Raw genomic sequence first — 16,641 nt, forward strand, 5'->3', positions numbered from 1 at the left:
TGACAAACCCTGTGTCTGTTGTCAAAGGTGTGTTCTAATTTGAACAGCAGTTTCATAGTGGGTCAAAAAAAATTAGAGCAACTCCTCAGGTGAGACAAAGCGCTGCAGGCTTGAAATGAACTGGAGAACCTACACACCTGCACATCTTGATGTGTGTTTGCCTTGCTCAGAGCCGTGCTTCTCACACTTGCATTAGCATCAGAATCACCTGGAGGGCTTGTTATTGACACGGATTCCTGAGACCCATCCCCAGGGTTTCTGATTCAGGAAGTCTGGAGTGGGGCCTGGGAGTCTGCGTGTCTCTCATGTTCCCAAGTATTGCTGAGGCCACTGGTCCAGGGACCATGCTGGGAGAATGGTTGCCTCAGAGAATTGTCTATACTTCTTGGTTCTAAGACGGAGACACTGTCATCCAAGTGCTCCTCCACACCCACACCTGCCAGACTGTCTAGCAACCTAACCCCTGGTATGTTCTTATGCTCAGTCTGGCTTCCTTCTCCCAGAGCCATCTCTGCAGGGCTTCAGACTTTGGGACTGTGTTGTGCGTGTCTTGCCATTTCTCCCAGATCACCAGACATTTGTATCCGGAATAAAGTGAACTACAGTAAGCATCGAAGGAAGTATTGTCACTATTCCCTCACCTCTTACTCTAATCTGCCTGTGACCCCACCACTCATCTGGAACTGCCCTCTCCAAGGACACCAGCAACCTTTGGGTCACTAAGTTTAGGGGACAATTTTGGGCCTCTTCTAGCTTGACTCTTCAACAGCATTCAGCACTGTTGTGCATTTCTTTCTTCTGGAAACCAGCATCCCTCTGACCCCCTTGGATTTTTCCTGCTTCTCTGGCTACTTCTGTATCCCTTTCTATATTGCAGGTCCTCAGAACTTGGTCCTAGCCCTTCTCTTCTCAGTCTGCCTAGATAAACATCCTCATCCCTGACACCAGCTATCATCTTTTCATAAAGAATGTACAGTTCTATATTTTCAGTCCCGAACTCTCTAGGACCAGAACTTACATCCTGTTGCCTACTTAATATTTCTTCTTGGGTGTTTCAAAGGCACCTTAAATTCAAAATATTTGCAGCTGAACTCATGATCTTACAGGCTGATTGCCTAAGGAAGTTTGAGATCTGTTTATTTTTATTTTTTTTAAGTCAGGGCATCACTCTATCATCCAGGCTGGAGGGCTGCACAGTCACAGCTCACTGCAGCCTCACACTCCCAGGGTTAAGCGATCCTCCAGCCTCAGCCTCATGAGTAGCTGGGACCACAGGCATGCACCATTATGTCTGGCTAATTTTTTACTTTTCATAGAGATGGGGTCTCACTGTGTTGCCCAAACTGGTCTTGAACTCCTGGGCTCAAGTGATCCTCCCGCCTTGGCCTCCCAAAGTGCTGAGATTACAGGTGTGAGACACTGTACTCAGCCATTGAGATCTGTGTTTTTAGAACCACATCCTGTTGTTTCCTTAAGAATTCTTATTTATTTATTATTTTCTTCCCAGGGTCAGGATGCTATGTCCTAAAAATGATCTCTTTTGGCCCAGTGTGGTGGCTCACACCTGTAATCTTAGCGCTTTGGGAGGCCAAGGCGGGCAGATCACCTGAGATCAGGAGTTCAAGACTAGCCTGGCCAACATGGCAAAACCCCATCTCTACTAAAAATACAAAAGTTAGCCAGGCATGTTGGCATGTGCCTGTAGTCCCAGCTACTCCAGAGGCTGAGGCACGAGAATCACTTGAACCTGGGAGGCAGAGGTTGTAGTGAGCAGAGATCTTGCCACTGCACCCCAGCATGGGCGACAGAGTGAGACTGTTTAAAAAAAAAAAATCCCTTCTTCAGCCTCTCCTTCAGCGTCTTAAGAGGAGAACCCAGTGGGAAGTTCCCTCATGTTTGGATTTATTTTCTTGTTTGGAATGGGGCATTCTAATTTTATCATACTTCTTGAGAGTGGTAAAGGCTAATTTAGAAAGGAAATAGAAAGTCTTTGGAAACACCAGTGCCACAATTGTCAGAGTTCATCTCTGTTGGGGTGAAGTTCTATTTCCCTTCATCTTTTTGAGGCTGAGGAGTCATTTTCTTCCTGTGTTGGTCGTCTTTGCTTTTCTTGGTATGAGAAATTATTATTTATTGGTATGAGTCTGGAGGGGAAATGGAAGACGTAAGTCATAGTGTCCTCAGCATCCTTTCTTAATTTCTCAGTTCTCATTTCCACTTGGTGGCCTTTGGTTATAACTGCAACTTGGAATTCAGTCAACAGATTTTTATTTAGTTCCTATTATTCTAATATGATGACAAGCAGAAGTTGGGCAATCCAGGGTGGGACCCTGGCACTGTGGTTTTCAAGGGGTCCTATCCAGTTCTAATATTCTTCAGGCCTGTTACTCAGAACCTGCCTCTAAAGGTTTCTGTTTTTCAGAATACCTGGCCCTTCCAAGCTAAGAATTTTAACACAGCATAGTATGTTTAATACGTGCCTAAAGTGTTTCTGTAGCTCACTGAGTAGTTCTAGACGTTTGTAAATGTTAGCTCAATATTCATTTTAACGTTTTCATAGAAGGTGTCTTCTTCCCTCTGTAACTTGTCAGTGAATACATTTCTCAAGGTAGAGACAGTATATTTTCACGTCCCTTATATGCACTGTAAGGCCAAGTATGGTGTGGCCCAAGGTCAAACCTCAGCATAGGCTGGGTCTCCTAAAATTTTTTTTTGCCTTTCCTTTACTTGTTTTCTTTTTCTAAAAAAAATAAGTTTTATTTTCTTATTAAAATAATATATATATTTATCTTAAAAATTCAAACGAGACAACTAGCTGCAAAGAAGATAGTAAGCACTGGAATTTTCACTTCTCAGTGATTGTCTCCAGACAGTTTAATGCAATTAAACATATATATGTAGAGTATATATGTATTTATTCATATACGGAAATAGTATTATACCATGGCAGTGATCCACAATTTCTGGGATGGGGCCAGATATGTTTTTATATTGTTTTTAAAATGAAAACGATCATTTTAAAATCATGCTAGTAGTTTGGTGTATATCTTTCCAGACCTTTCTCTGTGAATTTACAACTCTCTCTCTCTCTTTTTTTTTTTTTTGGGACGGAGTCTCGCTCTGTCACCAGGCTGGAGTGCAGTGGCGTGATCTCATCTCACTGCAACCTCTGCCTTCCGGGTTCACGCCATTCTCCTGCATCAGCCTCCTGAGTACCTGGGACTACAGGCGCCCGTCACCATGCCTGGCTGATTTTTTGTATTTTTAGTAGAGATGGGGTTTCACCATGTTGGCCAGGATGGTCTCAATCATTTGACCTCGTGATCTGCCCACATTGGCCTCCCAAAAGTGCTGGGATTACAGGTGTGAGCCACTGTGCCCGGCCAACTGTCTCTCCTTTAATTGTAGATGCACATATACATATAGACATGAATGAGTTTTTATGCTGTTATACTATACATATCTCTCTATAGTTTGCTTTTTTACTTAACAATATATCGTAGACAACTTTTCATTTCAATTCATATAGATCTGCCTCATTCTTTTACATTTAAAAAATTTTGTTTCTAAAAAATGCCAAATTTCCTCCAGAAAGGTTGTGCTGTTTTTTTTTTCCAACAATGATGTTTTGTTCCATGCTTGCCAATATCAAGAATTTTTGTGCTTTAAAAATTTTGCCCAGTTGAAAGGTTTGCATTTTAAAGTTCTGCATTTTTTTTTCAATAGTTTTAAGGCTGGGTATATTTCCAAATGTTTATTGGCCATTTAGCCACTCTTTTTTGAATTTCATGTTCTTTAACTGGTTTTTAAATACTGGAATATGTATTTTTCTTTTGATTTTTGGAAGCTCTTTGGATATAACTATTTGCTCTTTGTTATGTAAATTGCAAATATGTTTCCAGTTTGTCATATATCTTTTAACCTTCTTCAAGATTGTTTTGATACCCACGAGTTTACATTTTTTTCTTTGATCAATCTGACCATCTTTCAGTCTTTTTAGCTTTATCTGTCAGTCTTTTTAGCTTTAATGCCATGCTTTGATTTGTTTTCTTAGAACAAGAATTTATTCTTTTCTGTTACAAAGGCAGGCCATGCTCCTTGAAAAGATCTTAAAAAATAAGGGGAAAAATCACAAATAATCTTTCTACCCAGAGATAACTATTGGTAACCAAAATTTTGGCATATGACCTTTCTTATAAATGTTCAGGCTTATGAGACATTAGAGATAGAAGGAACCTTAGAGATCATCTACAGAGAATGAAGAATCAGGTTTGAAATTGTAGTGGCGTTGGTAATGTCTCCTAGGATGTAACCTTCATTTGGGATTTTGGCTGCTTTTCTCCCTAGTCCTGGGCACCTTAGGTTAGTAACAGTTAGCGGTAGGAGGCAAAGCCAAAGATTTTCTAGCTCTGACCTTGGTGGCCAGGGCAATGCTGGACGTATGGAGAGGTTCAATAAATGTTGGTGACCAAATGAAGTGATGTTGATTTTACCAGTTACTCCAGTATTTTGTATATACATATTTATTTTGTATGATTTTATGTATTTTAATTCAGACATATGTAGACCTTGATTTTTTGAAATTCTTTTTTGCAGAAGTAGACAATGTGGCACAATGTCACATTCAGCTTGCACAGAGTTTAAGAGAAGAGGCCAGGAAGATGGAAGAATTCAGGGAAAAGCAAAAACTACAACGGAAAAAGGTTGGATTTGCATATGTGTTAAGGTGTTTCCTTTCCTCCTGTAGAAAACTACAGGCTTGTTTGTTCGTTATACTCCTCAGCTCAGCTCCTACCATCATGCAATCATGACCTGAGACATTACTTATTGGAGTCCCCACGTGGGGACTCAATCCAGATGGGTATATGCATTTCTATACCCCAGGCCAGTTGTCCTTTTTTAAAGTTCATGTAGGATTCAGGGGTCCAGCTTGCATTCCTCTTCTTTTCAGGTCTACTGCCACTATTCAGACTATGAATGGAAAGGGGAAACCCTCTGACTTCAATAGAATCTAGCACATCCCAGCTGGAGGGCTCCCAAACCACACTCCTCATCCTGGACAAGGCAATAGGGGAAGGGAGAAGTAGTGGAAGAGTCCCGCTCCCCCTGAAGACCATAATGTAGTCCAACTACTCTACTGTACAAATGGGAAAACGGAAGGCCTGGGAACTCCAAGTCCTTTTGTCTTCAAAGCAGCTTTACATAGGCTCTTTTTCATTCATGAGATTTACTCTGACCAACTACATGGAAGAAGACAAGGGTGAACAAGAGTTAACAAAACTGACAAATGTTTGGGATCAAGAAAAGAAGTCCAGGTTTATATCAAAGTGTTAGTTAGACTAGACCAGCCACAACTCTATTCTTTTCTATTTTGTTCCTGAAAACCTGGATATTCAGGCTGATCCTGCAGCCATGTAGGGTCCTTATAGAATTTTTTTCTGTGTCTAGTTTTCAAGACTGGAACCTGGGCCTCACATAGGAGACAAGCTCTCCTCTATCTGGCACCCAAAAATGTCTACCCAGGTCTCCCGGCACAGCTCTGCGTGACTTTCGGTGACCTCTTTCACCCTTCCTGGGGGTCCCTTTGAAAACCTTTTCTTATCCTGGGTCTGAGCTTGCTGTCTACAATGAGCATATCCGATAAATAGCCAGCTGTTAAGGCTGATTCTACCCTGACCTCAGTCACAGCAGCTTTGCCTGTGGCTCTAAGTTGGAGTCTAGGTCTAGCTTCCCTGGCGGCCACTGGCCTCTATTATGGGAGGCAGCATCCTGAGAACCTGCCTGCCTTACCCCTATTGCTGTTTCACCAGCTGCCTTTAGCACACTACTGCCTCTTCCATCTCATACCTGTACTTGTGCTGTGCCTTTTACCAGGAAGGAAGGGTAGAAATGAACATGGGAACACTCTGTCAGGTGCTTTGACATATTCTGTCAAGCTTGATGTATCAGGTTTGAGGAGTGCCTCTGAAAAAAAGGCTCTGAAGCCTTTTTCAGAGCAGAAATAGCATGTGTATTAAACCCATTGGATGGTCAGACCCTTGTGGCTGACATAGCCAGGACTGCTCACCCCTCTAGGGGAATTATAACTTTTCAGAATCAAAAATGCCTTAGACAACCAGAATCTATGCACACTTGATTTCCCCTCAGAGGAGAGGAGAATCATTTCCTTGCATGTTTTCAGTGCCCTTGGTAGCCCTAGTCCTTTCAGGGAGAGTTTTGTTAATTTTGCAAGGTTTCTGAAACTTCCTCATCCTAATAAGCTACACAGACCAAATTATTTTAAGCTAGACCTGAACTCTGCTGTGAACTATGTTAAGCAATTGTGTAAGTCACCTGTGCTCAGTCCCCTGCCACCCTCTAAGTTCCCTTTATTCTGTGTGCTCTCTACAGTGGGAAAATGCCTTCAGAGCTAGCTTTCTTTGAGAAGTCCAAATTTTATTAATAAAATTGTAATTACTTCTGTCAAAATGAACTCTGGGTTTTACCACTTCCGTATTTAGCTAGTTTTTTGTTTTTTTTTTTAAACATAAAACTTTGGGAGAAAATGTGCCAACGCTAACTTCTCATTTTTCACTGGTCAGACGCACGCTTTGGTCTTTCACTTCTTGGAAATTAAGCCATTTCCACTTAAGGAAAGCCATCAGTTGGTTTCTTTCAGTAAATGAGGGCACAGGAGGTGCAGGCCCTGGAAGGGCTGGCCAGAAGTTCGTGGTGTGCTCCCTCGCAGCTAATGTTTTATGAAGGTGGTGACCAAGACGTACACGGTCATCCTTCTCTCACTAAGCATGAGAGCAGGGCCAGACAGGTGGATGTGACCCAGGAATCATGGTAAAGCCTGATATGCCTTACATGATGCAGGGAAGGAGGAAGACGCCATCTGAACACACAGTGGGAACACGTAATGTCATCTGGAGGCTTGGGAAGGCCTCCTGGAAGAAGGACATTGATGCTAAAACCACTGGGGTGAAAGGCTGTACAGAGGAGTGAGACACTCACCCCAGGGGATTGGCGGGTAGGAGCCATTCTCAGCGGTCTTGACACTTGAGGGTCATGAGGTTTCTCCCCCAGTCCATAACTGTCTGTAGCATGACAATGACAACACATGATCAGACACTCTGTCCTCTGGTGCCCACATGGTTTTATCCCCTCCGTTGAGATTGGGATGGTCATGGGAGAGTTTCGTGCTGCCTGTGTGGAGAGCCATCTCCAAAGAAAGGAACCTCTGTGGTTACAGAGGCGATGCTTCCAGTTTCTAGAATACAGCTTAAAGCTGAGCACGGTGGCTCATGACTGTAATCCCAGCACTTTGCCAAAGGTGGGCGGATCACTTGAGGTCAGAAGTTTGAAACCAGCCTGGCCAACATGGCAAAACCCCGTGTCTACTAAAAATACGAAAATTAGCCAGGTGTGGTGGCTCATGCCTGTAATCCCAGCTACTCGGGAAGCTGAGGCAGGAGAATCGCTTGAAACTGGGGTGGGGGGTGAGCAGAGATCATGCCACTGCACTCCAGCCTGGGCAACAGAGTGACACTCTGTCTCAAAAAAACAAAAATTAAAAATGAAAAAATAGAATACAGCTTGAGTGTGAGTAGAGAGAAAAATGGGCTATGAAGCAGCTCTTCCAATAGTTTCTCTCAGGGTTATAGGGCCACTTGCAAATCTCTTCTTCCTTTCCCCTGTCTTGCTTTTCCTCATCCTATGACAGAGTTTGTTGTGTTTTTGCATTCCTTTGTGTTGTCAGTAATAAAACCCAATCATATTTCCACTGGATTTGGTCTGAGCAGAAAGTCTGAGTCTCAGAAGAGACACTGAGGAGCTCTGAAAGGGCACCTTTGTCTTACTGGGGTCACCACAAATAAGTCACCCTATAAGTGAATATGGACGTAAGGACACGTAAATCCAGGTAGTGTAGCAGACAGAGCTGGACCTGCTGTCTCTGACACTAACTCACGACCTTGAACAAAGCATCTCACCTCTTGGGCTCCAGGGTCCACGCCTGTTAGGTTAGGGAGGTGGAGGAATGCTTTCGAGACTCCTGCCAAGTTTCAAAGGCCAGGAATCCATGAAGGCAGAGAGAGGAGTGATAGGAGGTGAACAGACTTGGCTGCTGGTGGAATGTTGCAGCCACCTGAGAGGTGTTTGAAGCAAGTGTTATGTAGAACTACAGGTAAGGTGGCCTAGGTGGGGCCACAAAATATAATACAGTAGCAGCTCCCAACTGTAACAGTGGCCATATGTGTATTTAGACTAGAAAAGACCTTGGAACAGACCAGCGTTACTAACTGATCTGCTCTGTGTAGCCTGGGAAAATCGGTAAAGATTATGAAATAAATAAACCCAGCTTCTCCTCCTGGCAGAGGGACACAGTCATGCATGTGGACTGCAGGTTCCTGACTGCAGTGGCAGGGATCTGCCATGTGACTTTTCATGCTGGGCTCCTCTTGGAACCTTGTCTATTCTCTATGTCTCTGCTGTCGCAGGCGAATGGCCAGCACCTGGCAGCTGACTTTCACGTGGGCTGGAAGATGACTGCTGGATTCTCTGAGGGCTCATCTGAAGCTCCTCCAAGGGAATTTCATGTACTCCACAAAGCTCATATTTGAAGTGAGACCATTCCCAATATTCCATTCAGATATCTTCAGAATTCTTCAAACGATGTTTGTGTGTTATAGTAGCAGACAAAAACTTAAGTTTTGTGTGTCTGAAAGGAACTACATTTGGATTGTATTTTCAATATTATTTTGGCACAGTGTTAGTGTCATTGCTCATTTTGAATTATTGTGTCTTTTCGTTGTTTACAGCTTGGTTTTACAGAGCTATCATAAGGATAATGATAGTCTAGGGTAACAGTGAGAAACAAGGGCACTGGGGTCAGGGCTCCTGGGTTCAAATTTCAATTCTGTTACTTGCTGACTGTGTTACTTTGGGGTATGTTAATTAACTTCAGTACCATCAGGAAAATGGGAGAGAGAGTACTCACATAGCTGTGATGCATGAAAACTGCTTAGCATGTAAGTGCTTGATAAATGGAAGCTACTACGATTATGTCTGGGAGGTACATCTTTATTATTAACACCATTATTTTCAATAACAAGTATTAACAGCACAGCCACAATAATTTACTCCCAGCGAGGCATTTACCTCACTTGGATGGGGTATAAAAAGTAGCAGGGCTGGGCGCGGTGGCTCACGCCTGTAATCCCAGCACTTTGGGAGGCCAAGCCAGGTGGATCACCTGAGGTCAGGAATTCGAGACCAGCCTGGCCAACATGGTGAAATCCCATCTCTACTAAAAGTACAAAAATTAGCCGGGTGTGGTGGTGCAGGCCTGTAATCTGAGCTACTCGGGAGGCTGAGGCAGGAGAATTGCTTGAACCCAGGAGGCAGAGGTTGCAGTCAGATGAAATCATGCCACTGCACTCCAGCCTGGGGACAGAGCGAGACTCTGTCTTAAAAAATAAAAAAATAAAAGAGTAACAGAACAGTTTCTTTTAGTTGTCTGACAAACTCTTTTTTCCTTCATACTGACCGGGCGCCCTGATGGTCATGGATGTGTCACTGATGGGCTGCAGAAGTGATACAAGTACCGAATTTAACTGTGCTGATGTATACTTAAAGACCTCCTTTAAAATATAAATGGCACTTTAAGAAAAGTTTTAAAATTCCTTTTTGAAACCAAAGTTCCTTGATTCCAGATTTTACCCAAGAGACTGCTCTGAGTTGATCAGTGACTCTCCACGGTGTCTGAGAGTTCAGGCTTTGGTGTTTGCCTGTACAAGTTCAAAGATGGGCCCCATTATTCGCTAGGAATAAGACCTTGGGCAAAATGTTTGGTCTCTCTTTTCTGAAGATTGTGAAATGTGGGTAATCATTTTGAACACTTAACCCTCCAGATAAACTGCTATTGATAATGATTTCTGTTTTTATTAATGATTTCTGTTTTTATTAATAGTGCTTATGATCTCTCTACAGACAGAGCTTGTAATGGATGCCGTCCATAAACAGAAGAGCTTACAATTCAAGAAAACCATGGATGTGAGTCACATTTTATTGTCTTTTTTGGGATAATGGTGACATTTTCTGAAATCCTGTGCTGTGTATGAACATATTCCTACTCAAATAACGTTTCAAAAATGTTATTATTTATTAGTGCAGTGTTTTAGGGAAAACAACCTTAAATGCTTTGGGTTTTCTTTTTTGTTGTTGTTGTACATATTATTACATCCAGAGATTAAGCTCAGTACCCAATAGTTATCTTTTTTGCTCCTCTCCCTCCTCTCCCTCTCCCTCTCAAGTAGACCCCAGTGTCTGTTATTTCCTTCTTTATATTTAAAGTTCTTATCATTTAGCTCCCACTTATAAGTGAGAACATATGGTATTTGGTTTTCTGTTCCTGCATTAGTTTGCTAAGGACAATAGCATCCGGTTCTATCCATGTTTCCTCAAAAGACATGATTTCATTCTTTTTTATGGTTGCATAGTATTACATGGTATGTATATACCACATATTCTTTATCCAATCTGTCATTGATGGGCATTTAGGTTGATTCCGTGCCTTTGCTATTATGAATCTTGCTGCAGTGAACATTCACGTGCATGTGTCTTTAGGGTAGAATGCTTTCTATTCCTCTGGGTATATACCGAGTAATGGGATTGCTGGGTCAAATGGTAGTTCTGCTTTTAGTTCTTTGAGGAATCTCCATACTGCTTTCCACAATGGTTGAACTAATTTATACTCCCACCAACAGTGTATATGTTTTTGTTTTTTTAAGGCCTTGGAAAGATTGAAAGTGACACTGATAGTGGAAATGCAACGGGGTTATCTTTCTGGTAACCCGAGAAAATATAGCAAGTCAGTTCGAATATTTTAGGCAAATATATAAAAACATATATAGTGTACAATACCTTTATCTTGTTGAATTTGCAATTTTACCCTGTTACTATTTTGAATCTTGATTGCTTACCTATTTTATTGAGTGATCCCTTTCTGTTTTAAGGTATCTGAAAATTATAAAAACCGGCCGGGCGCGGTGGCTCAAGCCTGTAATCCCAGCACTTTGGGAGGCCGAGACGGGCGGATCACGAGGTCAGGAAATCGAGACCATCCTGGCTAACCCGGTGAAACCCCGTCTCTACTAAAAAATACAAAAAACTAGCCAGGCGAGGTGGCGGGCGCCTGTAGTCCCAGCTACTCGCGAGGCTGAGGCAGGAGAATGGCGTGAACCCGGGAGGCGGAGCTTGCAGTGAGCTGAGATCCGGCCACTGCACTCCAGCTCGGGCGACAGAGCGAGACTCCGTCTCAAAAAAAAAAAAAAAAAAAAAAGAAAATTATAAAAACCTTTCCTTGAAGTAATTTGTTTAAAAACTGCTTGGTAAGATAGAGATTGGACAAGTTGCTAGAAATCTCTCTCTAGCTTTTATGAATCTATTGACTCTGGATACAACAAACTCTGTTATTAGAACATGTATGACTCCATCTTGATACAGAAGTATCATCATGATACTCTATGAGTAGGACATAACAGGGAAGTGTTACCAGGTTGATAACATATGCAATCTGTTTTGCTGCATTCTTTTTCTCTTTGATGCAGAAATCCCTCAAAAACAATTGATAAATAGGGAATGATGTCAGTGTAATACAGAAATAGTGTTGGTTGATAGATGATTTTTCCCAGACCTTTATATTTTAAGCAATCTGGGGCAAGCTTTTTTATAATTAAAGAGAAAGGCTTATCCAAATATAACTTTCTGGTTAGGTACAGTGGCTCACGCCTGTAATCCCAGCACTTTGGGAGGCCGAGGTAGGTGGATCACCTGAAGTCAGGAGTTCAAGACCAGCCTGGCCAACATGGCAAAACCCCGACTCTACTAAAAATACCAAAAAAAAAAAAAAAAAAAAAAAAAAAAAAAAAAAAATTAACCAGGCGTGGTGGTGTGTGCCTGTAATCCCAGCTACTTGGGAGGTTGAGGCAGGATAATTGCTTGAACCCAGGAGGCAGAGGTTGTGGTGAGCCGAGATCACACCATTGCACACTCCAGCCTGGGCAACAAGAGTGAAACTCTGTTTCAAAAAAACAAAACAAAACAAAACAAAAACAGCTCTGAAAGGTGGAGAGAAGAAGGCACACTGGCTAGTGACCTTGGACTCAAAGAGCAACCTGACAAGGAGTTCCCTGGGCTTTCTTTTTGCCTCATTTGTCACAGGCTGAGTGCCAAAGAAGCAGGCATCCCAGAAATGCCAACGATCATACACAAAATAATAATAATAATTTTTATTAATAATAAAAATAATATTTTTATTATTAATAATAATAATTATTATTTTTTTTAAAAGCTCCAAGAAAAGCCTGTTCTCTCCAGCCAAAAGACCAGAAAAGGGGCAGCCTAGCAGGACAGAAACTTTAGAAAATAACCATTGTACTGCAGCCAAACACCACATAAAAAAAACGGGGGCCCCACCTCCACACATCAGCAAAGGCCAAGTGGAGAGTCTAAACTTCCACCACACCAGGCTGTAGAGAGCACCCAACTCCCCTGCCAAGGTGGCATCAGAGAACAAACAGGGAACCAGGACTTTCACTCCCACCAGGAGGTAACAGAGCCTCCTCTACACAGTGTCAGTGGGAACCATGTGGGGAACCCTGATTCCACCTGCACCAGGAAATAATGACGTACACCCTCTCCCTGCTGGGATGTTGTCCAAGGAGGTCTAATGGAGAATGAGAACTTTAACCACTTTCCAGCAGTAACTAGGTCACACACACTCTGTGGTGTCAGTGGAGACCAAGGAGGGGAAACCTGGACTTTCACACTCACATGGCAGTAATGAGATGATGCCTCACCTTCCCCTGCTGGAGTGGTGTGCAGAGGAAGCTAGCTAAAACAGAAGCCTTAAAACCCACAGTGTTGTAACGTAATACCAAAAATTCCCCCAAATCAATCGAATATCACTCTTCATACCAGAAAGATACGAAACTGCTGAAAAAAAAAGACAATCAATAGATGCCAAGATCTAGATAACAGAGATGTTGGAATTATGCGACGAAGATTTTACAGCATTCATTACAAAAATATTCAGCAAGCAATTACAAAGACAATTTTTTTGAGATGGGGAGTCTCACAGTGTTGCCCAGGCTGGCCTTCAATTTCTGGACTCAAGTGATTCTCCCACCTCAGCCTCCTGAGTAGCTGGAATTACAGGCATGTGCCACTACACCTGATTCACACTTGAAACAAATGAAAGAAACAAAGAAAGGACTGGCAAAGAAATAGAAAAGCTCAGCAAAGAAATAGAAGATATAAAGAAGAACCAAATGGAAATTTTAGAACTGAAAATATAATAATCAAAATTTTAGAAAACTCATTATATGGGCTTAAGAAGAGAATGGAAGAGACAGAAGAAAGAGTTGGTTAACTGGAAGACAGAATAATAGAAATTACCCGACATGAACAACAGAGAGAAAATAAGCTGAAAAAAATTAACAGAGCCTCAGGGACTTTTTGCACTATAAGAAAAGATCTAACACTAATGTGTCTGTGATGCTAGAAGGCGAGGAGAAGGAAGGTGGGCTGAAAAAGCCCAGCTTTAAGTCATTATTTAAAGAAATAATGGCTGAAAAATTTCCAAATTTAGCAAAAGACATAAACCTACATATCCAAGAGGCTGATTAAACTGTAAACAAGATAAACCCAAAGAAATCCATACCAAGACGTATAGTCGAACTTCTGAAAACTAAATGAGAGAGAAATGACACCTTAACTAAAAGGGAAAACCTAAAAGGGAAAACCAGTGACAGCAAATTTCCTATTAGAAACCATGGAGACCATGAAGAAGTGGCCCAACATATCACATATGCTGAAAGAAAAGAACTGTTAAGACATAACCCTATATCCAGTGAAAATATCTTCTAAAATGAAGGGGATGATAGCATGATATGGTGATTATAGTCAATAATCACTTAATTGCATATTTTAAAATAACTTAAAGAATGTAATTGGATTGTTTGTAACTAAAAGGATAAATGCTTGAGGGGACAGATGCCCCATTCTCCATGATGTGCTTATTTCACATTGCATGCCTGTATCAAAACATTTCATATACCCCATAAGTATATAAACCTGCTATGTACCCACAAAAATGTTTTTAAATTAAAAAAATAATGAAAGGGAGACAGAAAATAGAATGGGGAAAGGGCTGCTAAGGGCTGGGGAAAGAAGAAGTTGAGATGTTATTGTTTAATGGGCATAGAATTTCAGTTTTATAAGATAAAGGGAATTTTGAAGATGGATGGTGGTGATGGTTACATAACTTTATAAATGTGTCTAATACCACTGAATTGAACACTTACAGTGGTTACAATGGGAGAAAATATGCAAATTATTCATCTGACAAGAGACTAATATCCAGAATATACGAAAAGAACTCAAACAACTCAGCAGCAAAGAAAAAAACAAACAATTGGATTAAAAAATGGGCAACGGATCTGAGTAGACATTTCTCAAAAGAAGACATACAAATGGCAAGCAAATATATTTTGTAATGCTCAACATCACTAATCATCAGAAAACTATAACTCAAAACCACAATGAGGTACCATCTCACCCCAGTTAGGATGGCTGTAATCAAAAAGACAAAAAATAACAAATGCTGACAAGGATTTAGGGAAAAAGGAACTCTTACACACTGTTGGTGGGAATGTAAACTAGTATAGCCACTATGGAGAGCAGTATGGAGATTTCTCGAAAAAACTACAAATAGAATTACTATATGATCTAGCAGTCCCACTATCAGGTATTTATCCAAAGGAAAGGAAATCGGTATATCAAAGGGTTTATTTCACTTAACTTAATGTCCTCCAGGCTTATCCGTGTGGCCACTGATGACAGGATTTCATTCTTTTTTTTTGTTTTTTTTTTTTTTTTGAGACGGAGACTCGCTCTGCCGCCCAGGCTGGAGTGCAGTGGCCGGATCTCAGCTCACTGCAAGCTCCGCCTCCCGGGTTCACGCCATTCTCCTGCCTCAGCCTCCCGAGTAGTTGGGACTACAGGCGCCCGCCACCGCGCCCGGCTAGTTTTTTGTATTTTTTAGTAGAGCCGGGGTTTCACCGTGTTAGCCAGGATGGTCTCGATCTCCTGACCTCGTGATCCGCCCGTCTCGGCCTCCCAAAGTGCTGGGATTACAGGCTTGAGCCACCGCGCCCGGCCTGATTTCATTCTTTTATAGTGGAATAGTGTTCCATTGTGTGTATGTGCCATATTTTCTTTATTTATCTTAGTCAACCATTCTTTCTCATCATTTTTATTTATTAGCTAACTGTTTGATTCACAGCTTTGTTGGTTTTCTTCCTACTTCCTGGAATTAAGATAAAGCAGCTTTGGTGTTTAAAAAAGTCTTTGCTTTCATAGTTGAAACAGAAAATTATTTTTATGATCCACTAATGAATATAGTTTGTGAACTGTTTCCATAATACTGGTGGTAATGGTAGCACATGATAGACCATGGCCTACGTTTAAACTACATAAAACAGAATTCTTTAAATAAAAAAGGAACACTGGCTGGGCGCAGTGGCTCACACCTGTAATCCAGCACTTTGGGAGGCCGAGGCGGGTGGATCACCTGAGGTCAGGAGTTCGAGACCAGCCTGGCCAAGATAGTGAAATCCTGTCTCTACTAAAAACACAAAAATTAGAGGGGCATGATGGTGCTTGCCTGTAGTCCCGGCTACTAGGGAGACTGAGGCAGGAGAATCACTTGAACCTGGGAGTCAGAGGGTATAGTGAGCCGAGATCACACCACTGCACTCCCGCTTGTGTGACAAAGCTAGACTCTGTCTAAATAAATAAGTAAATAAATAAGGAAAACGACTATCTTTAAGCAAAATAAATGATGGCATTGGTACCCTGCCCACTGTTCACATGCTGTGGTGAATATAGAGGCTTCATTAGAATTAGAGTGAGTTGGTACCAAATAACCAAGGGATTGTACGTGCATTCTGAGGATTATGAATGTTTTATAAATTTTAGACCACACGTTTTAGAGTTACATAAATATTTTAATTGTTGTTGTTATTATTGTTATTTTGAGATAGAGTCTCACCCTTTTGCCCAGGCTGAAGTGCGGTTGCATGATCATAGCTCACTGCAGCCTTGAACTCCTGGGCACAAGCGACCCTCCCAGCTCAGCCTCCCAAGTAGCTGGGACCCCAGGTGTGTGCCACCATGCCTAGCTAAGTTTTGTGTTTTTTGTAGAGATGGGGTTTCACCCACTTTGCCCAGGTTTGTCTTGAACTTCTGTGCTCAAGCAATCCACCCACTTAAGCCTGTCAAAGTGTTGGGATTATGGGCCTGAGCCGTGGTGCCTGGCCTTAATTTTGTCTATTTCAAATTCCATCTTTTGTTTCAGTCCTTTTTTTTTTTTTTTTTTTTTTTTTTTTTTGAGACAGAGTCTCACTCTGTCGCCCAGGCTGGAGTGCAGTGGCTTGATCTCAGCTCACTGCAAGCTCCACCTCCCGGATTCACGCCATCCTCCCGCCTCAGCCTCCCGAGTAGCTGGGACTACAGGCGCCCGCCACCAAGCCCGGCTAATTTTTTTTGTATTTTTAGTAGAGACGGGGTTTCACCGTGTTAGCCAGGATGGTCTTG

The 16,641-nt window shown here is 41.9% G+C and overlaps 2 protein-coding genes across 2 annotated transcripts in view; one reads left to right on the forward strand and one right to left on the reverse strand.

Annotated features, from left to right (window-relative positions):
• The window catches only part of HAUS1 (HAUS augmin like complex subunit 1), a 983,957-nt gene that overhangs the window by 122,343 nt on the left and 844,973 nt on the right, over positions 1-16,641 (reverse strand). The window lies entirely within an intron of this gene.
• PSTPIP2 (proline-serine-threonine phosphatase interacting protein 2) overlaps positions 1-16,641 on the forward strand; it is a 96,683-nt gene that overhangs the window by 62,532 nt on the left and 17,510 nt on the right. The window contains exons 5-6 of the mRNA XM_050767977.1: positions 4,597-4,703; positions 9,973-10,035. Coding sequence (XP_050623934.1) covers positions 4,597-4,703; positions 9,973-10,035 — 170 coding nt within the window. The remainder of the gene's footprint in view (positions 1-4,596; positions 4,704-9,972; positions 10,036-16,641) is intronic.

This window comes from Macaca thibetana, chromosome 18 (genome assembly GCF_024542745.1).
Source record: "Macaca thibetana thibetana isolate TM-01 chromosome 18, ASM2454274v1, whole genome shotgun sequence".
Classification (NCBI taxonomy): domain Eukaryota; kingdom Metazoa; phylum Chordata; class Mammalia; order Primates; family Cercopithecidae; genus Macaca; species Macaca thibetana.